This window comes from Dermacentor albipictus, chromosome 2 (genome assembly GCF_038994185.2).
Source record: "Dermacentor albipictus isolate Rhodes 1998 colony chromosome 2, USDA_Dalb.pri_finalv2, whole genome shotgun sequence".
Lineage (NCBI taxonomy): Eukaryota > Metazoa > Arthropoda > Arachnida > Ixodida > Ixodidae > Dermacentor > Dermacentor albipictus.
In genome coordinates, this window is record NC_091822.1 from 158,230,435 (window position 1) to 158,252,967 (window position 22,533).

General features: G+C 44.6%; 2 protein-coding genes across 6 annotated transcripts in view; one reads left to right on the forward strand and one right to left on the reverse strand.

The window, feature by feature from the left end:
- Positions 1-15,493, reverse strand: part of LOC135897459 (uncharacterized) — a 38,199-nt gene extending 22,706 nt beyond the window's left edge. For 2 of the 5 annotated variants that reach the window (XM_070534181.1, XM_070534179.1), the window contains exons 1-3: positions 15,311-15,492; positions 5,399-5,719; positions 1,237-1,719 (exon numbers count right to left, since the gene is read on the reverse strand). In XM_070534181.1, coding sequence (XP_070390282.1) covers positions 1,237-1,719; positions 5,399-5,719; positions 15,311-15,469 — 963 coding nt within the window. In that variant the 5' untranslated portion in view covers positions 15,470-15,492. Of the gene's footprint in view, positions 1-1,236; positions 1,720-5,398; positions 5,720-14,689; positions 14,732-14,926; positions 15,192-15,310 lie in introns of those variants that run through there. The other 3 variants (XM_070534180.1, XM_065426074.2, XM_070534182.1) reach the window with 3 other exon arrangements.
- A 485-nt stretch (positions 15,494-15,978) lies between these two features.
- wbl (endoplasmic reticulum protein 29-like protein wbl) lies at positions 15,979-20,224 on the forward strand. Its single transcript, XM_065426075.2, has 4 exons — positions 15,979-16,207; positions 16,446-16,584; positions 16,703-16,864; positions 19,546-20,224. The coding sequence occupies exons 1-4, from the start codon at positions 16,103-16,105 to the stop codon at positions 19,869-19,871; spliced, it is 732 nt and encodes a 243-aa protein (XP_065282147.1). The 5' UTR covers positions 15,979-16,102; the 3' UTR covers positions 19,872-20,224.
- Positions 20,225-22,533: the final 2,309 nt, after the last annotated feature.

Below are 22,533 nucleotides of genomic sequence, written 5' to 3' on the forward strand. Positions count from 1 at the left end.
TGAAGCAAGGGACACAGGTTTGCAAACCACAAGGGTGCAGTTTAATCCCAATGAAAAGGGATGTGGGGCGATCATGCGAAGGAATTCCAGTTGCAATAACAATACTATTTTCCTATCATAAGAAGCCGGCAAACAAAAACACCAAGGACAACATAGGGGAAATTACTTATACTTACTAATTGAACTAAAAATGATAACTTAATGGAAATTAAAGTGGATGAAGAAAACAATTGGCCACAGGTGGGATATGAACCTGTGTCTTCGCATTACGTGCGTGACACTCTTACTCTTATCTACACATAACCAGAGCATGCTGAATCCGCATCGGGCATCAACACAACGCCTGTGTGCGCATGTGTATGCTAAAGAATGCCATTTTAAACCAGAGTGCGTTCCACATGTTTACTTGTTAAAAAGAAAATTTTGTTTTCTTCAAACAGTCAAAGGTGCTCTCACCCTACACAACCCACATATTTGCGGTTGCATTAGTATACTATTGGAAACGCAGCACTTGAACAACAGTGAGTGGATCTGATGTTTCACGCTGAAGGACTGCAATATAAGGGGGCTTGCCTCACAAGCTGTGATGTCCTGCTTGCAAGTGGCGCGATACATGAGAAAAAAAAAAGCCGTGTGCTTGCAGTTATTTTCTAAGCAATGGTCATAGCAAGCAATACAGCACCACTTAAATTTTAACACGGTGCCATACTCGCAGACAACTTTCTGTGGCAGCAAAGGGAAGCTATAGGAAAGCTTCTGCAGTTGTTACTGGGCCGAGTATTTCGGCAGCGTTCGAGTTTGCATTGGTTCTTGTAACAGATATTGAATCGGTGTAGCTTCTGCGTGTGACAGTATTGCATTTGCCTACATGCGGAAGAAAATTTTGACGCTTCCGCAACTCTACACATAACCAGAGCATGGGGAATCTGCTGAAAGGGCTGTTCGTCTATGCTATGTAGAAAGAAAAAAAAATGCACAAGACATTTCTGTTTCACTCCCAAACAAATATAACAATTTGCAAATGAGCATTTCTGTGTTTTTGTTTCAACAAGGTTATCAATTTAATGAAATGATTCTAGGAACTCGCCAACTTTGTTAAATCGAGGTTTAACTGAACTTTCCACTGCCCCCTGAAGTATAAAAATGCACAAACATCGTGCCACCCTTACATGTTCAACGGCACCCCAACTTTTCTGCAGAGGAAACACGCCAACCCCAAAGATAGCACACACACACCTTTGCAGCAATGAACGTGGTGTGGTTGTGGTCTATGACTGCAGTGGTGACCCGGCGGGGCCCATGGTCCAGCGGTGCTGGCAACTCAACAGCGTCGTCGTTTGTGGCCATGCTGCTGCCGTTCTTGATGGTCACCAGCTCCTGGTCGGGCTGCGGGGTCTTGCCAGGCCTGACCAGGAGCGGGAACTTGATGGCGCAGGAAGGCTCGTCAACCCTGCCGAGGGCAGCCACTGCAGCGCTGGGCTTCTCTTCGTCAGCGCGCGATGCCTCGCTGCCGCTGCTGCTTCCGCTTCCAGTGTTGCTGCTGGCTGCTGCGGCAGCCGCCGTGGCTGCTTCGATGTGGTGGTCGAGGCGCGCTGTGCGGCCGTCCGCAAGGCGAGATGCAGTCACCTGCCTCATGCCGCGACCCGCCGGGTTGGGGACTCCGCCCCCGCGCGGTCGCACCATGCTGGATGACGGCATGGGAGAGCTGCTGGCCAAGTCCTGCATGCACAGAGGAAGGCCAAGCACATCAGAAGTTGCTTAAAGCAACAGCATGGCGCGCAACTATCAGGGCAGAGGAAGATGGTCAAGTCAAGGAAAGGCTCGATAAAAGCCACGAAAAATTATGCAGCATGCACACCCTTCGAAAATCAATGTGATGCAAAGCGCTTTACAGGGAGCTGGCTGTCCAGGATCGTTTGGAATTGGACGAAGTGTGGAGCTACATGGCGATGCACAATTGTTTGCTTTACATGTGACAGAAATGGAAACGTTTGGTGGCTAATCTACACAGCTATCACTTTATCCCTCAGCCTTTTGCCTAACTCGTTATCTGTTCTACACATTGTATCCACCCAATTCTGCTGCATCTCCTTCCCCATATGAAGTGCAATATCATTTATTTACCAATCAATCTAATCCACACTGTCTTCCTAGCCACCCTACTGTCTCGTTTTTGCTTCGAGTTGCTGATAAGCTTGACTTGTAGTTGCCCTGCCATTTGCTAGCTGCCTAGTTAGCTCACATTGTAGATATGGCTAGCCCAGAAATTCGCTGGTCCAGAGTTCGATTCGCAGACCAGAAGGAATTCTTCCTCAACTGTGAGGCTTTTCTTTCGAGAAATTTCCTTTGTAGCAACTGCTACGATTGGGTGGATGTCATTTTCCCTTTTTTACCCCCAAAAGCTTGAACTCTAGAGGTTAGCATTGAAAGAATGCATTCAAGTAAAACCCTGCAAACATGTTGCAAAACCATTCCAAAAAAGTTGAAAAGAAGTTGTAAAAACCGAGAAACACGGATAAGTGGAGTTTCAAAATAAGCAAATTCACAAAAATATATGCCTCTGGCCGCATATAGACGACCAGTCCACTCCACTCAGACAAGCATATGCTAGCAATTTCCTCACAACCACTTAGAGGGAACCCCAGTGTGCTTTTGCACAACACTCATGCTGGCAGTGGCAAGATCACTTCTGTTGCTGTGCTTACGAAGCCGACTGAGCGGAGTCGGAGCACCTCTACTTGGCTTCTCAGTCATTTCACAACCGAGCTGATAGCACGCCACTTGCGTCTGGGTAAAACACGCTTGTCAAGTACGAAATCTCAGCGCATGAAATCCGAGCGGAGCAAAACATAAGCGGCACTAACTAAAGCCGTCTATTATCAATGAGATCGCAGCTGGCCTTGAACGGCGGATGATTGGAGTGGTGTAGAATCAAGTGAAACTTGTGACAAACTTGCAGTCCTGTTCCTTTTTGCCGATATTGCAGCAGCCCAAAGTATGGAAACCTTTGTGTAGTGACGTTTCCCGACATTTTCGCAGTCAGGATCTCGAGATAGTCAGTGGGCAGCGAAAAATAACACCGAGCCAGAAAATAATTTCGACTTCGCCTACATTTCAAAATATCAGAGTTCAAGTTAACAATGGTTTACTGTATATGAAATTATGTGACATAGGCATCTGTCATCTCTATACTGTACAAGTAACAAGTTCTCCACCTTCAGCCCTATCATCAACGCATCATCATCTATAAATGTTGCAGTCTTGCTTTTCCATTTCTGGTTTTTATGTTTCCGCACATTTTTTCCACTGCTGGTTTCCTGTGTGCTTACGATTCCCAACTGCAAGAAATCTCGACCACGTGCATGCTTCCACTAGGTTATGAAGACTGTGCAGAGAGTGACAGGCCAGGCTTCGATGACTACTTGAACACAGAAGCAGATGTGCAGATTTTGTACACTAACGTGGAATATGAAGTCAGCGACATTGTGCCGATAGACAATACCCCCTATCGTGCAATCGGCTGGTTTAGCGACGGTTATACAGAGTCCCTGCATGTCGTCTGCAGCTTTTCTTCAGTGTATCAGTGGTGATCGAGACGCTGTACGTGATTAGAGAACATTACCCTTGATGCAGCAAACTATGGTGCCAAGCAATCCCACATTGGCAATTGCTTCAAGTAGTCCCTTCAGGTAGTCTGCTACATGAAAAATAAACATAACATGCTTGTGTTGCGCAGTTTTGCTCTTTTTCCCAGTTTTGTTCTTTCAGGCAATTCGAAAACCTGCGTAATTTAAAGATTTATTGCGGCTGGCACACTACAGGTACTACTGTACGTGCCTTCAAGTGGTTAAATGGTCCGACCTTCGCACACGCTATCGTGCGTTCCATACACTCTGCTATCGTTGCCATCCCCTGTCAGCGTCACATATACGAATTGTTTCAATCAGTGTCGTCGAGCCGGAAGAATCCTGTGCCGACACAGACCAAGCGTCGTGGAAAGGTTGCACTGACCTCGGCCATGTGTTTGACCGAGTAATCGAAAAATGAAATATTTGCCAATTTAATAATTTAAATGTTAACTATTCCTATATTTGAGCAACCACACACCCCTACTGAGAACTTTGGCACAGCTGATGCAAACGGCATTTGCAATTGTAGCAAATGGCGCAGTTAAACCACCATTGTACAAGGACAAAGTTAAGGCAAATCCATGTAGCCATAGAGTTTCATACAATTACCAGAGGTGGCACTAGTGTCTACGGGAGCTGCAATCAGGGCAGTTCAGCCAGGGAATGACTGATAGTACATGGAGTCCTTCTGGCTTTAAATGACTGTTCTTGCAAAAGTGATCATTTTAAAAAAAAAAGTACTGCAACATAACTAATTAAACCAACATTATTAAAACTGCCCGACTGCAGAATTAAAACACAGGACCTCTAGCACAGAAGCCCTATATTGAAACCATTACGCCACGGACACATGGACAAGCGGAACCACTGCAATTAGCAGAGATTGTGTGTGCCCGCAGAGTATTATTACCTACTACATTTAAAAAAAAAAGTATAAACTAGTGTGAAATTTAGGTAAAGATAAAGCGTAACTAACGAAGCCACAAGAACGTCCGATGCCCCATGCACGAAGATTATACAAATCCATGTATTACACATCATCCCCACGGTGGCTGAACAATCACAGCAATAGCGTTCCCTCCAGTTATTGTAGAAAGCTCTATCATGCATGTAACTAACCATCGAGTCATGGTTTAATGTCCCAAGGCAACATTGGGTCTTACATGCTGTAGTGGAGAAATCCAGTTTAATTCGGATAACCTGGAGTTGTTTAACATACAACTAAATCTCAAGCAGATGAGGGTAGAACCAACAAACTCGTGCTTAGCAGCATGGCGCCGTAGCCACTAAGCCATCACAGCAGAATGGGTACACCACAGCAGGTGTACCCATTCCAATGCTTGCCAAAACATGACACACGTAACTCCTGCAGACACTACGCTCTTAATCTCATTGCCCATAGGTTCCACTAATAAATGGAGAATTGCGAAAGTGTTCTACTTACTAAAAGGGAACATATGGAGCAAATGTCCCTGAGTGCCAGCTTCTTTTGTTTGGTTCAGCTTGTTGCCACTGTTACTGTACATCAATTAATCTTGTTTTGCGCAAGTTTCACCGAGTGGAACATCCTAATCTTGTTCCACGTAAGTCCACCAAATTAAGTGAACCGTACCTGCAAAATTGTTACTTATCGGAACTTATCTGGAATGAGGTCAAGGAAGTAGCGCCATATTTACTTCTAGCAATTTTTTTTAGGAAACTCGACAATGGATGGCAGGAAGGGGGAGCCACAGTGTACAGAAGCACACACACAACACACACACACACACCTGAAGCGAGATGGAGCCGCCCGGCCTGTGGTGGTGTCGTGGCTGGTGGTGCCCTCCGGAGGCAGACGAGGAGAGCAGGGGCAGTGCGTGCAGGGAGCCATCAAACAGCTCCTCCTGGTCGCGCACCTCGCGGCGCAGGCTGCGCACCAGCGAGCTCGAGCGCGCCTGCGGCTTGCACTCCACCAGCTCGCGCAGCACGCTCTCAAAGGCGTCGTCCGAGAGCTGGTTGATGTCCCGCTCCCCCACGCCCTCCTCCTCCTCCTCCTCCCGCCACTGCTGCGGCAGGGCCTTGGCCACCACTCCACCACTGCCGCCTAGCCTCTGCAGCACAGACAAACAAAACCAAGTCATCCCCTCCGTTAAGAGCGCGCACATTATGCGTGTCTGACGCCACCTGGATGGAGCCTTCAAATTTGACGAATTTCTCTAGGTGCAATTGTCAAGGTTACTAAAAAATAAGGTTGAATTAAAATGTGACAGTCTCCAAGTTGGTTCCAAAGCTGCCCACAAGGCTCTAACAAAAAGAAGTTAACACAATTTTGTTAGCCTTCTAAACTTATTTGTGACCACGCATGTCCTCACTTAGGAACTCTTCTGCATGAATGCCATATTTGCTACACTGAACCTTTTTTTTGTATAGAATCTGTTTAGTCAGCCAAAAAATGAAACATCTATTATTCTCCTCGGGCATTACAAGGATGGGCGAGCAGTGAAAGAATAAGGTCACCATTACTATTCACACAGCTACGAGACTTGCACAATGTGGTGAACTATGAGCATCGTGTAACCATGCATCGTGTAATGCTCTACAGATAGACGGACAGAGATTTTCGAGCAAGGTAGCCCTACAATGCTTACGCATTAAAAAAATTTAAGCACTAAATTTACAAATCTGCAACTCTCCAATGAAAACATATTGCAACACAGTAAATTGCACCTACTAGAAAATCTGAAGCGGACAAATGTGAACTGCAGAGCTTCTATGAAATTGTTATTCATATCTGCCAACGTGTCAACTTAAAGTTAGCAAAAACCCCTGCGAACAGAAAAGTGAGGGGGGGGGGAGCAACAGCAGGCATTTTTTAATTTGCACTAACCACCCACCCAGCCACCCACACACATACACACAACCTTTTGAGGAACAAAAAAGCACCTTATTAACAATACGATTTAGATGCAGCACTCAAGCAACAGCAGTACACTTGCAACAGCAGGGACTGCCTAGCCAAACATTCGGGGGTTTTAGATTTTGTGCACCCAAAGATTACGGACACAAATTGTTGGGTTTACAAAAGAATGCAAAAGGCTCACAATAATGCAAGCAGGGCGTGGCACTTTGGCTGCGCGAAAGTCTCTTTGACTACCCAAATGTGCAAACTCTAATGCTCCCTACTATGTTTCGATCATGACTTTTCCACCACCCTTTGTGCTGTAGATTTTGCCAGCTTAGATAACTTCACCGCATAAATTTGCCCAAACCATGTGCTCAAGTTTCATGGACCCTTGTAGCATATTAAATTGCATATTGGCTTTTGGAATCCAAGGTAAATCCAGAAATGAGGCATTGCAGGGTGACATGGGTCAGGCTTCTTTTGAAAGTCAGAGAAGCGCAGAGGAAAATTAGTTTTGCAGAAAGACTCAGGAACATCAGTGAAAAGAAACTAGTGGCTAAAGTGTCCAAACATCATTATCTCGAAAGTATGAACAGAAGCTGGAGGAAGAAGTCAAGAAAGTTGGCAACCAAATATACCGGGTAGATGAAAGTAAATAGACAACCAAGAGTAATCAAAAAGGAAGTGAGAGGAACAAAGGAACAAGGGACAGTAAATTCAATGCAAAAGGTGATGAACGAAAAGGAGGGTAATCTGTCACAAAGGGCAGTGCCTTGCTGTTTGAGGCACGAGTTAGGTGACCAAGAGCAAACATACCGAAAGCAAATATTTGTAACAGGATGAGGCATCTGCTTGTTATAGCAAGAGCTTGGAAATGACTCAGCACATCACATGGACTGCAAGGTTACTCATCCAGCAATACTATGATGCCCACCTAATAGAAGTGCTGGGATTAAAAGCAGATGGAAGTGTTAAGCAAGAGACGTTTATAGAGTATTGGTGGAAAAAGAAAAAGCAGGGTTGAGGTTGATAGAACTGGAATCATTACAAGTATAAATAACTCAACAACAGAGAGATAGAGGTTTTAATTGAAGAAATGAAAATCAAGGATAGAGAAAAACAAAATGCCAGATGGCGATAGATGTAAGACCTGATTAGCTTAAGCAGGCTAGGAGACTATCTGTTGCCACCCTGTTTCAATAAAGTTGCCACTAAAAATTATCCTCATCAGTTTCCTATTAGTATGCAATTACTGCCATCTTGCATAGCCAGATCTCATAAAACCTCGAAAATGTTCTTGCAAGCAAAATTTATCCTAAAACTTGATGCAACAGTTGTAAAAAATAGAATGAGTCCAAATATATAACCTTTATGAAGAATAAGCAGAGTTGGCAGACCCGTGTGTTGTTTCGAAGGTTTTGCAGAAGTCCTTGCAAGTTATTGTTGTACTTCAGGGTGTGTAAATTTTATTTTTAGATGCTTCAGTGGGTGTAGTTTACAGAAATGTGATAACACTATATTTACAAGCTGGAAGTCCCAAGCTAGATTCATCAGTTCCAATTACTTTTATAATAAAAGTGACGGCTTAGATCAGGTACCAGTTCCCCATGGTTGGTAGCGTTCAACCTTATCCTTTAAGCGCAACAAACTATCAAATGCAACAAATGTACAGAGGGAAAGAATAATAATGGATTAAACAGGTTCATGTTCATTTGCATAACCAAAGAATATTTACTAGAAAATAGCATAAACATATTCCAGAGAAATTTGGTGGCACACTAGAGCTGCATGAAAAAAGAGGGGGAAAAAAAGTTTGCATGCTTTTCTCGAAGTCAACAGTAGATACGAAAAAGTCATGCAGGTCCAATAGTGTTCGAATCTATTTGAAGTGAAATGCTAGAGGGCTCAATAAGTGCTTTACAACTAAATGCAATGCACAAGATCTGTTTAACATCCAGCGATGTTACAAGGAGTAAGGGGATGTATGACGTTCATTTAACAAAGGCTAATGATGGGAGGCGCACGCACGAGAGAAGTACAACACATGCAAATATAATTACATTTAAGAATCTTGCACCTTTGCGCATTTAAACATCGCATAGTAGAAGCACCGCTCAAAATCAATATGTCAATTCTATTACACCAACTTAGTTCTTTTTAGCTCGCACAGCAACGGGGTCAAAATGACTGCACAGCTAAAAATTCCCCTTAATGGGAAACCATCAATTTCAAGTGTTCATGAGTTTATTATTAATGTCCTTGACTCCTGATGCAAGACTTGAAAAATCGTACCATAGTAGTGCTGCCACTTCAAAAACCACAGGATACTTGTGCCTGTTTACCACTAAAGTGCATAAGTGAGCAACAAGTGCAGGCAATGAATGGATGAAAAGCTCCAGAGAAGGTGGTTCCCATGAACTGAAGGTTTTCTTCCTTTTTGGTTTTACTCCAGAGTTGGAAAAATGGCAACATTCCAGCTCACACAAAAATACACATTTCTTTCAGATTTCTCATTTTTGGTTCAGTTCTGGTTTGATGCCCTGCTTAATGAGCATAAAATGGACTGTGAACAAAAACTTTTTAGTGAAACACAAGCAACAAATGGCTACACAGCTCACAGTGAAAAATGAGGAATGTGGAAAACAGACCCAACTTAAGGTGGTATATGAACATGCTTAACAAGCTTGTAGAGATTTTTTTAATTGCCTGTGACAAATCTATGCACCTTTTCAGCTGCACTTATAGTAGAGGCAGAACTTATATAAATGAGAAATGTCCAGATAGCTAATAAAGAAAGCTTTGCTCATTGTTTCTTTCGTTTTTCACTTTAGTATGCATGTTGCAATTGCAAAATTGAAGCAGAGTAGTAGGGAAGTCACGCTTGCTTAGTAAATATCGTAAAACTAGCACCCCTTACTAGATATCTGGTTTTGAAGTGTACTACAAAATACAATTGTGAATCTTTAGTTACCTACCTGGGCAATTACATTTGTCACACAAGTAGCATCCACCTCCCCAGGTAATCCTCCTGAACAGACCAAGCTGTGCTACATGCTCCACGGAATATTTTAAATTTGTCCAGGCTAAAAACAAAATGGTATATCAAAGCCTAAAAACTTAAGTGTAGAAGGCATACTAGTACTGCCGCTCACAATTACATCCCTTTGCAAGTTTAATGCAACGCACAGTTCAGCAACAGTGCGTTTGGCCTGATCAACCTTGCTTTGCCTACTGGCAACACTAAGCCATCATGCTGCTATCAGAAAAGGCAGCTGAGCGCACAGGAATAATAAATGACCACGAGCTCAGTACAACTGTTGGGCACTTTCATGCTTCATTCTTGAACATTTGTAAGGCACATACTTTTCAATTTGAAATGTCAACAACAGAGCGAAGAGAAAAAAAAAGATGCACATTCCTTTGATGCAATGAAAGATGTCTGGTTTCCATGCAATTCACTTTGAGCTGCTTCAGGGTTTTTGAAAGACTGCACCATTGCTTTACGATTCATCTGTCTCGCAATAAAAATATATACGTATGGGCCAGCGTGGTAAACAATGAGAGGGAACTACGCAATTATTATTCAAGAGAGGCTTTATATTCTCAGCTGTTTCATATTTCTCAAGCTATTCTCGCTTGCACGAAGTCAATGGAGCTTTAGCTGCCCAAATGAATTATTTTACTCCACCATGGGTGAGAAGGCACTCAAATTCAAAACATTGTGCCGCTTTCTTTCATGCCTATGGCCAACTTCATTAAACCTTCATGCAAATACCCTTTGAAGAAAGCCTATACATATTAAAGGGTTAAATGCACAACAAAACAACAGCAAAGCACTGTACATACCATATCATTACTCGGAACAACATGATAAGGTACTAGGAAACATGGCAGAGCATCGAACTGAACTTAGGTGATAAGCATGGGCCCTTGTCAAGAACAAAGTAGGAAGCCACTGTTTGGTTGGCCTGTTGTATTCCCAACGGGTAGCATCTTGTCTGCTGCCGATAGTGGTTATCAAGATTCTGTACCCCCCGCTGCTTACCATAATTTTGAATCACTCCCTATGTCCGAGATTTGAGACGCTTTCCATGAAATATTTACATCCCATTTTGCAACATAAAATTATTAAAATTACATGATGCATACTTATGTCTTTCATATGTGGTGCACTATATTTTGGTCGTAAATGTGAGCAGTAAGAAAGGCCTCTCTTTCCTTAGTAGCATCGCCCAATATGTACAAAACGGTACAGTCAGTCATGTGAAGCTGTGCAAGATTTCTTTTATCTAGGCCAATTAATAACGGCCCACCCGGATAACAGGAAAAATTTCCAGATGGAGTCAAATAGGGTACACATGCTCGGATGATCGCATGATCGCTTCCGGAAATATTTTCACTTTCACAATGGGTTGCAGGCACATGCACATAAGGGTCGAGCAAACGCGAGAAAGGAGCTCTCATAGGCTCTTGTGGGCTGAATCTCACGAAAGTGGTCACCCAACATTACCTGCCTAAGTTGGAATGTACGCAGCAGACAGTCATGCCAGTTATTACAGCAAGCAATGACCAGCAGATACATTACGTCCTTAAATGTAGCTTGAACCAAGGCCAGTAGCGATCAGTTTTGGGGACTTTATCACTTTCGCAAAATTCCGTGCGACCTGGTGCCAGACGCGTTAGTGTACCAGGCTGACGGCATTTCTGGCGATATGCAAAGCTTGCTACCTTTGCACATGCTCCAGTAATACCATTGACTGCACACTTCGACTCGTCTGGTGCAGTCCCGCAAACTTTCGCAAAATTGATCATACTCTCGATAGTGATCACCTGAGAATGTCGCGCCCCAGTGCATTCTGCAAGTATTGACTCGTATGGCTAAAAAACTTGGAAGATAAAGGAGTTTGGGAAAAAGAAAACGATCACACATTGAGCAATGGAAGAAAAGCTACAGGCATAATGTTAAGAAACAGGAAGGCAATACAGCAGCATGAATTAGTAGACGAGCACAGCTGATATTATAGTAGCATTAAGAAAAAGAATCAGATTTGGACAGGTCCTGAGATGTGTAAAAGCAGACACTCTGGTCTGTTCAAATAACTAACAATGGATAAGGAATAACAACGGAAGGGGGGAAGGACTAAGCTGTACAGCACTGAAACCATGAAGTATCAGGACTTGATGTTCAGGTGGCAGTGTATGTTATGTTTGTATTGGGCACACAAAATCAGTAAACAGAGTGACACACAAAGGACAGAGAAGACTGATCACAACCTCTGACCTTTCCACATGCTGTTTTTCTCTCAAGTACAGAACTAGCCCAGAATTCTACAATTTTATGTCTTTTCTGGAAGGTCCACTGCCCACCTTCAGCTAATAATTTGTTTTAAATGTGCAGTTCCCAGCATCCAACTGAAATGAGTTGACTACATTCACTGGATAAAAGTGAAAACAATGCCTTAAAGTTAGAATGAACAGCTATACTTCGCTTTTTCAATTTTTGTCACAAGGTGAAAGACCAATGCAAGATCTTCAGATGCAGTGGTGTCACACACATGATATAAAGCACATTAAATGTACGCCTACAGTTCACATATGACGCAGGCTGTCTGTGCAAATTCCGAACAAAGCCATAGGTGGCTTGGGGTCAAGCCCACTTCCACTTTTCTGCCTGGTGTTTCACATCCCCTCCCCCCCCCCCCCAATTGCAGTCTGCAAAACAATTTTTTTTCTTTACTAAGCTTATTCTCGATGTGTTTTGCCCATTTAGATAGAAAATAAACACTTTTATCAGGTACCAATATGTGCCATCGTTAAAGTAATAATATAAATGGTATATGACAGCAGCTTAGCACCTACTAGGCGTCCTGCGCCAAGAGTTTTAGTTTTAAGCTAGTGTCGCAAAACAGGCTCGAGTACCACTAAAATTCTGCTTCATCTGTGATCTTTCATCAGGTCGAAACTTTAACCCTTCGTTTCTCCAATAGGAAGGTCAGCCTACACACATGCGAACGCAAGCTGCTAGCAATGACAGTGGTGTCAAACTGGATATGACATATTGACATCCTCTTAACTGTGCGGCAATATCCTGCTACACCTCATTGTTCCATGATGCTCTACACAATATGATGGACGCTGTTTGCAACGAAAAGTCTTTATAATCAGCTGAACAGAAACTTTTTCCACAAATCTACCTGCACCCTGCAGATTTATCAAGTTTTCTTTTCGTGCTTAATGCATGAACTTCCATAAACCATTCAAGCTTTAATGATGGTCATTAAGTGAAGAGTCGCACAGTACAGCAACAAAAAAAAAAGCTAATGCAAACAAGTGTGTGAATGAGTTATTTACAGACGACATACTGGTACACTGCGGACGTACTGGCCGCTTTTACACGAATGCGACAGAAGCGTGCGGCATCGGATGTCAAGCGTGCTGCATAGAATGTAAATGTAAAAGGAAGGCGTGTCGAAGGCCACAGCTCTTACCAAAGTGCACTTTCGCTTATTTCTCTTCATTCTCTCTATCTCTCTCGTCTGTCCATGGAGCACTTCTATGTGTAGCGTGACTACTGGCCCCAGCTAAAGCATTATCCCGCACTTAGCACGGATCGGGAGCGCTCCGAGTAACGTGACCGCACGGACAGTTAAGTGGCTTACGGCCCTCGAAGAACGGGGCCGAAAAGCTCCCTAACATAATTGTCAAAAAGAAAGAAACACGCGGTGCACACCAACCCCAACCTAGTGGGCGACCGCCAAAGCGCAGGTTCCTTTTCAATCGGCGTGCGAAGCCACAAGACTGGGCAGCAAGCAAGCAGGCCGCTCACCCTCCTGCTCCTGGAGCACTGTGTCCGAGAAGCATAATGCGCGTTCTCAAGGAGAAAAAAAAAAAAAAAAAAGCTGCGGCCTTCCGAGCACCTCACGAACGTAGTACAGTGCGGCGGTTACAAGGAAGCGAGCATTTCGGCGGTCGAGAGAGAAAAAAAAAAAAACGACGGGGAGCAGAGAAGAGGAAAGAAAGACAGGCAGCGACCAAAAAAAATGCGACTTGCCAGGCCGCGAAATAGAAAAAAAAAAAGGGCAGGCAGGCGCCGGCGGCAGGCGACGTGGCCGTATATTGCCGAACAACCAACAAACCGCGCGGGACCCGCTGGTTGGCACAGGACTTCTTCCCCAAGACGACAAAAAGAAGGCAGCAGTCGCAGCGTATCAGTTACGGACTCCGCCCTCGCACACCGTTTTAAGTAAAGAAACAATCGGAGGTTGATTTTTATCGCGACAAATGAACACGCCCCACAATTCGTCTGTTATCGCTTCCCTCGGCCGACCGACGGCCTTCTTTGACGACGACTGATGAGTTGCTGCAGAGGCTGCAGCCGCATCGGGTACTTTTTTTTTTTTACTATTTCACAGTCGAGGCGCGGTCAAGGGGCGTTCTTCAATTTCATAAGTGCTGCATTCGTACTACGCGACGCTTTTACGATCGCCGCCAAGTTGCGTCATTAAATTTGTTTGCGCATGCGAAACTAACGTGGAGGGCTCGAGCACGTAATCGTAAGAAGCGGGAAGGAAGATGCTAAAAAAAAAAAGGGTGGGCGAGGCGACAAATCATGCTCCTGATTTTCGTATCAGACGTGAAATATTTTTTTTTTCCAGGACCGCTACGAGAAAAAAAAGAAACAAAGTTAAGAAATTGCAAGGTCGCTTCACCACCCCTCCTGCCACCACTTGATTTTCAAACGCCAGCTTTAGCAGAACACGTGGGAGTGCCCGACTCGCACAGGCAACGCATACTATGCGTTCCTGCTGCAACGGAAAGGGAGGGAAATAAAAAAAAAAGTGGAGCGGCGCAGCGTCTTTGGGGCGTCGTACGCGTATAGCCGGCAGCAAAGAGGTTAGGAAGAAAAACGAAAAAAAAAAGAACACGAACAGTTTGAGTTCACTTAGGCCTTGATGACAAGTCCACACCAATGCAAACACAAGGAACGAGACATCGATCCGCAGCCTGCAAACATTTCACGCCCCTAAGCCGGCGTTCCAAAGGCAGACGACACAACAGCACACACCCACGTCTTCCACCTATCAACCGCAGGAAAACCAAACGCTCGTGGCGCCTCGATGGGATGGATACCGGGCATAGACGAACGCGCGGATCGCGAAGCAAGAAAAAGGACGCTCACACAACGCGTGGCATTCAGCACCAGCATGCGTGACACCCGCGTGAAGGCGACTAGCAGTGTTGCACGGCGCGAACGCGGAAAGGCTACGCACAACACGACGATCTCTCCGGGCTGTGCACCGTCCAATGTCACCTCGCTGGGGCGGCGATAACGGGGGAAAAAAATAAAATAAAAAAGGGACACCCCGTTATCTCGCGCAGCAACGACGAATGAGCCCTCCGGAGCGAATATACTCACCAAATGTGGGGCACAAATTCTCGCACGCCGCAACCACACGCGTTTCCCACCGGCGTGGCCAAAACTAAGCATGACGGAGTACGATGCAACCATACGATGACTTGGGAGATCAGCCGAGCACTGGAGCTCCCCTCCGCGCTAAACGTCGGCTCGAAGACGCTCGCAAGGCGTCAAAATTCACTAACGCTCTAGCGGCGCCAAGTCAAGGAGCGGCAGACGGACGCCAGCACGTGAACCTGGCCGTAACTGCTCTGATCCGGGCGCAGTTTTTGGGTATAAATTCCAGATTTAAGCCTAAAACCCATAAGCCTATCCCCCAGCTTTCTGAGGTCTACAATTTCTCAAAACACACCCACCAAATAAAGAATAACTGCGGGACTGTACCTCGTTGTTGGAGACCTTCTTTGATAGGCTACGTTCCCTGGTCCGTGAGTGCTTAGAGATCACTTCACTGTTCGGAATCGGCGCAGGAGAAACGGGAAAATTTGAGCGTAAATCCGTCGATAGGATCCCGTCTATCTCCTGCTCGGAACATGCTGCCATCTTGAATACGCCGAAATAAAAGCGGCCTTATGATTGGCTGAAAGTACTGTCATTTGTAAACTGCTGCATGATTGGTTGGATAAGACAGCTTTTGCTTTTATCGCTTTTTATGTAACCTGCGAATTAAAAAAAGTCAACTTACGTGCGGTGTTTGGTAGTATTTCTTCAGACACAGTTCGTTTACAATCCTAAATTAACACTTTTATTTTGCTCCTTTGTGAGGCAACACATTGCTGCGCTAGGCTTACAACTTGGCGAGTCTGTGTGCCTAGGGGTGCATTATAAAACAAATTTCGCGCCTTATCTCGTAAATTACGACTTGCCCAAACAAGGCTATGAGCATGTATCACAGCGATCATTAACTAGCGAGTAGATCGCAAGCAACTCGCAAACTAACGCTAGCACGCGCAATCCCATTGCGAACGCCATCAAGGGCACGTGGTTTTTGGGCTACTCTGGCCAATCAAATCACGCGACGTTTCTGCCTTCGAACCAATCGCCGAAGTACAACAAAGACGGGCCGGGTTCGTTCCCTGGGTTCATGATATACGGCCAGGGCCACGGTTGAGTCGGCGGTCTTCATTTTGCGAACTTGATCTCGGTGCGGGTGGACCGTTTGCGCGCTTCTCGAACATGTGGCTCAGGTCTATCCTCCTGTGCGTGGCTCTGGTGAGCAGCACAGCTTTCGCTTCGAGTACGAAGGGCAGCGTTTCGCTGCTGACGTCCACGTTCGACAAGGTATGTGATATGCAACACTCCCCCGAGAAACCTTACCGATGGAACGCGAGGAAATTCTTTTCGTTGTCGGCCAGTTGAATGGTCTTCCCAAGCGGTGGTAGTGTGTGCTGGCTGGACACTAGCTCTAAAACGAAACTGGTGCGGCTAATCCATGCGCGGTTTCTTCCTTTTTTTTTTTTCTCTGCGAGAAATAAAAGGCGCTTTTGTTTGTTTCCTTTTTATTCATCTACCCTTCCAGATCGTTCCAAAGTTCAAGGTAACTCTGGTCAAGTTCGATGTCACCTACCCTTACGGAGAGAAGCACGACGAGTTTGTGAAAGTTGCTGAGGAGTCCCAAAACACTCCCGATTTCCTGGTTGCCGAAGTTGGCGTTCAAGGTAAGTCGCGCACTCGGCACCTGCCCGCACCTGCCGTTGCTCGCGAGTCTACTAGCACACGGCGGAGCACCTGCTGTTGCGATGTATACATTGTCTTTTTCTTCCTCGCTCCATGCAGATTACGGCAACAAGGAAAATGCGGACCTCGCCGAGCGATTTGGAGTTAAGAAGGACGATTTCCCCGTGCTGAAGCTGTTTGTCGCCGGTCAGGAACAGCCGGTGACATTCACGGGAGACTTTAAGGCCGACGAGATCAAAGCCTTCGTTAAAAAGAACTCCGGTAAGACGGTTGTTATCTGAATATACAAAAAAAAAAAAAATATTGGATGAAGCGCTTCCCTTATCGTTGCTGCCGATCACTGCGAAGAAAAAAATGGATGAGAAGCATATCTTTAGCCAATGTATTCCGAAGCGGGTTCTAAAGTGTCATGCAAGACCACGTCATCATTACGCTTTCCATGAACCTCATCATGCCTGGCGACTGTATTGACGACCATTCATCTGTAATTGCGGCACTACAGCATTTGAGCCCTGATCTATCTAATGCTACTGGTTAGACAGTTTTCACGTGTGCATTTCATGCTTTTGTTCAAGCTTCCCTAAATAACCGAATATACTCGGCATATGCACTCGCAATTCTTTCCACATAATCAGCATCGATTACTCGGAAAGAACTTGCCCTTAGGCTTGGTAAACAAGCTGGACACTACAGTCCTTCGTCTTTACTTAAATCTAGCATCCGTGTTTTAACTTGGCCATGGCCATGCCAAGCTTGCTTCAAAGCTATGCATGTTTTTTTTTTTTTTAAGTCGTCTCATTTACAAGCGCGAACATTGCAAAACTCTTGTGTTAGTCGCCTACATAATATTGACAACCAGGACCAAGTGACTTGAAATTCAGTGAGCACAATGGCAGAGTGGAGCCATCTTGGATTTCACTTGTCATTGCTGTGCCCCCTTGGCATGTATTGTATAAAGTTGAGCACCAGCAAGGGCTTGTTTCTACCATAATGCCCCATTGAGCACGGAACATTAAAAAACAAGGTGGAAGGCGTAGTTTCTGCATTCCTCCAACGCATCGGCGGCACATTTAATTCAGATACTCGGCTAACTATCGTAATGCGTCAGTGGCGAATATGTTGTGCTGTTGAGAACATGGTAGTGGAGTTTGATTTCCAGCTGCCATGGCCACATTTCGATAGGGTGTAACGCAATAATGCTTTACTGCCACGTGATCCCATATGGTCAAAATTAATATGCGGCCCTCCCCTGCAGCATCTTGTTAAAACCTAAGCTATGCACAAAACTACTCCGTTTCATAAATAGCAGGCCAAGCTTTGGAAGACTAAAGAGGTGGCATTCGTGATTGAGATTTTGTCATGTATGAAACGGATATGGGTATCCATTATGTAATTCAGCATAACATTAATTCTCATACTTTTATTTTATTTCACAAATGACTAATTCCCTATGTAGAAAATGTCGGAGATATTAAACTGTTGGCTGCCGTGTGAGCAGAGCCGTGCATTTTGCAGCCAGTGGGCACAGTGAACCACTTTCCCTCATGACCAAACATACTGGAAGCATCTAGGGGCACAAATAATACGCGATTTTGTATAACCTTACGCCCCAGAGCTGTAGTTAATGTATGAAGTTATTAGTAGAAATCATTGCAGATTCAAAGCAATGGCACTGTAAAGAGTGCGGAGCAACAATTCACGAGTAGCTTGCGCAGCTTTGCTTGCTGCGTATGAAATGTAGCATGAAGCACATAACTGTACCTTGCCTACTCCATGAAGTGCAGCAAATGCTACAGGCCGTGTCGGCCTACTATAGAAGAGGACCATGCCGATTCCTTCAGTGTCCGCATCTGATCGCTCTCTGCCACAATAAGCAAAGCAGTTTTCCCTTTTCTCTTGCAGTTGGCTCCTCTTACTCTTCTGTTGAGAAACACTCTAGCCTTTGCTACAGTGCATGGAGTTGGTGAAGCCGCATATATCACCTGGCATTGCTGGTTATGCATTGCAAATAAGTATAAATAAGTGCAAGAGTTGTCCTCTGTTTATTCCCATAGTGGAATGAAAGGAATACTTGCCAAGAGGTAGAGTGTATCAAATGAAAACGTATCAGGGCCCGTACGGCTTCCTTGATGCAAAGCAAAATGCGGTGGGCTCTTGTTAAAGTATGGAAGAGATGACGCAGTGTGTGTGCGTAGATTTTGAGCAGACTCTCATGGTTTCCCATCTGTCGCATGCTGCGTCGTCTGGGTGGGCAGCAATTCTACCATTAGTCCTGCAGGCATTATCTTTGTGGCATAATTTATGCCAAGTCCCACTCTATGCAATGGCCTGTGCTCTCGTGATGTTACGTTAAAGTGTGGCAAACCGAGTTTCTCTTCATATCATTTGACATCAATACGACATCATCAGGGGAAACAATGCTTCCAACACTTTCTCGAAACACGGGCCATTGCATACACTGGGACTCGGCATCAGTTATCGCCACAGCGAACGTACTGCCTGCACGACTAATGCTAGAATCGCTGCACATTCAGACGCAGCATGCGATAAATAGGACACGTGGGAATCGGCCCGAAATCTACGCAAGCACACTGCTTTATCTCTTCCATACTTTCACAAGTGCCACCGCATTTGCTTCCCTTGTGATTAAGGGAGGCGTATGGGCCCTGAAGCATGGTGTTCATGTAATACACTTTACCTCTTGGCAAGTATTCGTTTTATTCCCATATGTTCCTTCCTGGCCAGACAGGTTTCCTTCGAATTCTGGATTATTTGTTTACTCCCATTTGCATTTCATTCTGTGATAGTATAACAAGTTGAACTGAGCAAATTGTTGCCCTAAAATTTATAGCTAAATTCAGGTATCTGGACTCTGGTCCTTCTGGCAATTTCGGAGTGCATGTGGGATCTTATTTTGCATATCCACATTGCTTCTTGCACAGGTATCAAGTTGCAGCTGAAACACTGTCTTCCAAAGTTTGACGAGCTGGCTACCAAGTTTATGAAGGAGGAAGACAAGACCAAGCAGGAAGGCATCCTGTCGGAGGCGAAAAAGCTCCAGGAGTCACTCGAGAAGGAGGCAGACAAGAAATCTGCGGACGTCTACATCAAGATGATGCAGAAGGTTTTGGAGCGCGGCAAGGGCTTTATCGACAGCGAGACTGAACGGGTGAAGAACATCCGCAATGGCAAGATCACGCCGGCCAAGAAGGAGGAGCTCCAGGGACGTCTCAACATCATTGGTTCCTTCGTCAAGGACGAGTTATGAGAAATTGGCACGTGCTACATCAAGCAACCATGGCGTTTTCTTTTTTTCTTCGTGAGAATTCTCCATTTCATAGTGTCCTGACTGCTGGACTTCTTCATGCAGTGACATCATAAACATTTTGAGGGGCTTGGAAACTACCGTTCTTCTCAGAAGAGGGAATGTTTTCTTGCTTCCCATCAGGTATTTTGTTTAATCAGTGGCTGCTAGTCTAGTTTTTGTACCTCCGCAGGCTTAGAGTGTGCATGTTTTTTTGTTCTGCCGCGAATTTTGTTAAATCAAGTCATTTTTCATTATCACCATAGACAAATTTGTTTTTCAGAAAAAGACAAATAAAGGCTCCTTGTTCATTAAAAGTAGATGTCCCCTGTCCTTATTTTCTAAACACTGGTACAGAAAACATGACTCTCTAGGCTCTCTCGGTTGTCTGCTATGGTCCGACTGGACGTACGGCCACTTGTACTGTAGCAGCATGACGGACCAAGCGAGTGCCTGCATGTCGTAGTGTTCAGCTCCGGCATGACCGCCATCTGTGTCGTGAGATCGCAAAACATGTGCCTCATCAGAAACAAAGCAAAACTACCTTGTGGAAAAACTACGAATAAATTATTTAGGGTATTCAGAGTTGTTCAACCCCAGCACAGTGGCTTAGTGGCTACATATAGTGTTGCGCTGCTGAGGTTGTGGGCTTGATCGCAGCTGCGATGGCTGCATTTTGATAGGGGCGAAGTGTAAAAATGCCTGAGTACTTCGATTTCAATGTGTACGTGGTAATGAACCCCAGGTGGTCATAACTAATCCAAAGTCTTCCACTACATAACATGCCTCGTAACCTTATCGTGGTTCTGGCAAAATTTAGTCTGAGGCTTTCCAGTATTTTTTCTTGGTGGTTTAGAAGTCTTGTACTTTTGCAATGCCAGAAATGTGGCATCAGTTTTTAAGAGACTGTCTTACACCCTCTAACCCAAACAAAAATGCCAGCAAGTGTTGAAGCGTGCAAGTATTTATTCCATACAGTAATTTCATACATAGACTGTCGTTACCACATACAAGTACAGTCAGAAATAGTGCAGCACTCTTTTCCATTTCTTTGAGCAGTGTGCTTATACCCGGCACGCTGGCAAATTTTGTTATGCACTGCAATTGTGTCAATATCGTTTGGAGACCTACTTTAGTATCAAATATCGCTCGTTACCCAACTTTCAAACTTTGCAAGTGCAATCCATTTAAGTGCGAGTGATGTGTGGCGAGTTTGTACAGCTTTGAAAATAAGTATCAAGCATCTGTAAGGATCCTTTTGTCCGTTGTAGCACCTGACAAATATCCTGCGTGCCATGATTGCCTTACACACAAGCTGCCCTTCAGAAGTGGCATGGTTGTTGACCTTTCGAATGGCTCGCCAACTGGAATGCGAGTCACAGCTGCACAGGAAACAATCCTGTAGCCTAGCAGGTTCAAACCTATCAGCTTTTACATGCTCACAGGAAATATGTTTTTCTGCTTTACAACATCCAAATGTTCTCATGTGCTCTTGTGGCACTAGTAATGGGTTTCTGTTCTATATGGAGCAAAAAAAATGTGTTGCAGGTTTTCAAGACCACACTGACATCTCAAAATCGCAGACCACATGCTAAAGGAGTGCTCGCAATATTTTTTACTTTACGTGAAGGTCCTAGCTTTGAAAAAATATTGGCAAGAGCATGCTAAATAATTTCATATAATAGCTTTCCTAGTCAGATTCAGTTTCATTTTCCAGGAAGTTACTGTCAAGCTGCAGAAGGCAGTCATGTGGAAGCAGGACATTGCAATGTTCTGCCACTTTTTAGAGCGCAGCTCTCGAGCGCCTATTCCTGGGACGAGCATCGTCGTCCCTCGGTGTAACTGCATCAATGTGTTGTGCTACTCCTCGTGCGTTTGTCGTCTTCCACACCTGGCTCCGATGCTGCTCATCATGCAAGTGTTCCTATTCTGCATCAAAACGGCAAGTTGGGCCAGTTGGTTGGGAATCATAGTGGTTTGTTACAGCGCAACACAAGACAAGGACACAAGAAGGTATGAAAACGACATGGCGCCGACTCTCAACTGATATTTTATTGAAGATATGTATAACAAATATATAGGTGCCAGTTTATAACCACAACATGCACGAGGCACAGAGATGCGTCGAGGCAACTGTGTCAATCTGACGCATAATCAAAATTGACATAGGTAACGCAATTCCTTGTCATGAAGAGTGATGCACGGTTCACTGATACGCGCTTTGTCCCGAATTTTTATGTTGTGAGCCTCGGCGATTTCCCTTGTCAATTGGCTTACTGTTTAAAAATGACACATTTTTAAAAAAATTGGGGCGACAACCGCACGACTTGCAATTCTCCGGGAGATGAAGTGGCGCTACCCCTTGGATAGCTCACGCTCACAAAGTCGAACATTCACACATAATTTCATTTGTCCCATGTACTCTCTAGCACAATATAATGGAATGGTATACACAACCTGCTTGGCACAAGTTAAAAAGAAATGGCTGAAAGTCGGACTGCAAGAACCACCAAGCTTGAAATTTTAGTTGGGCAACAAAGAACAATATTGGAGTTCTGTTTACTGGACCTAGCGAGACATCCTAAGCAAAAATTATAAAAATTTTGAATTAAAGAGAAAGATTGAT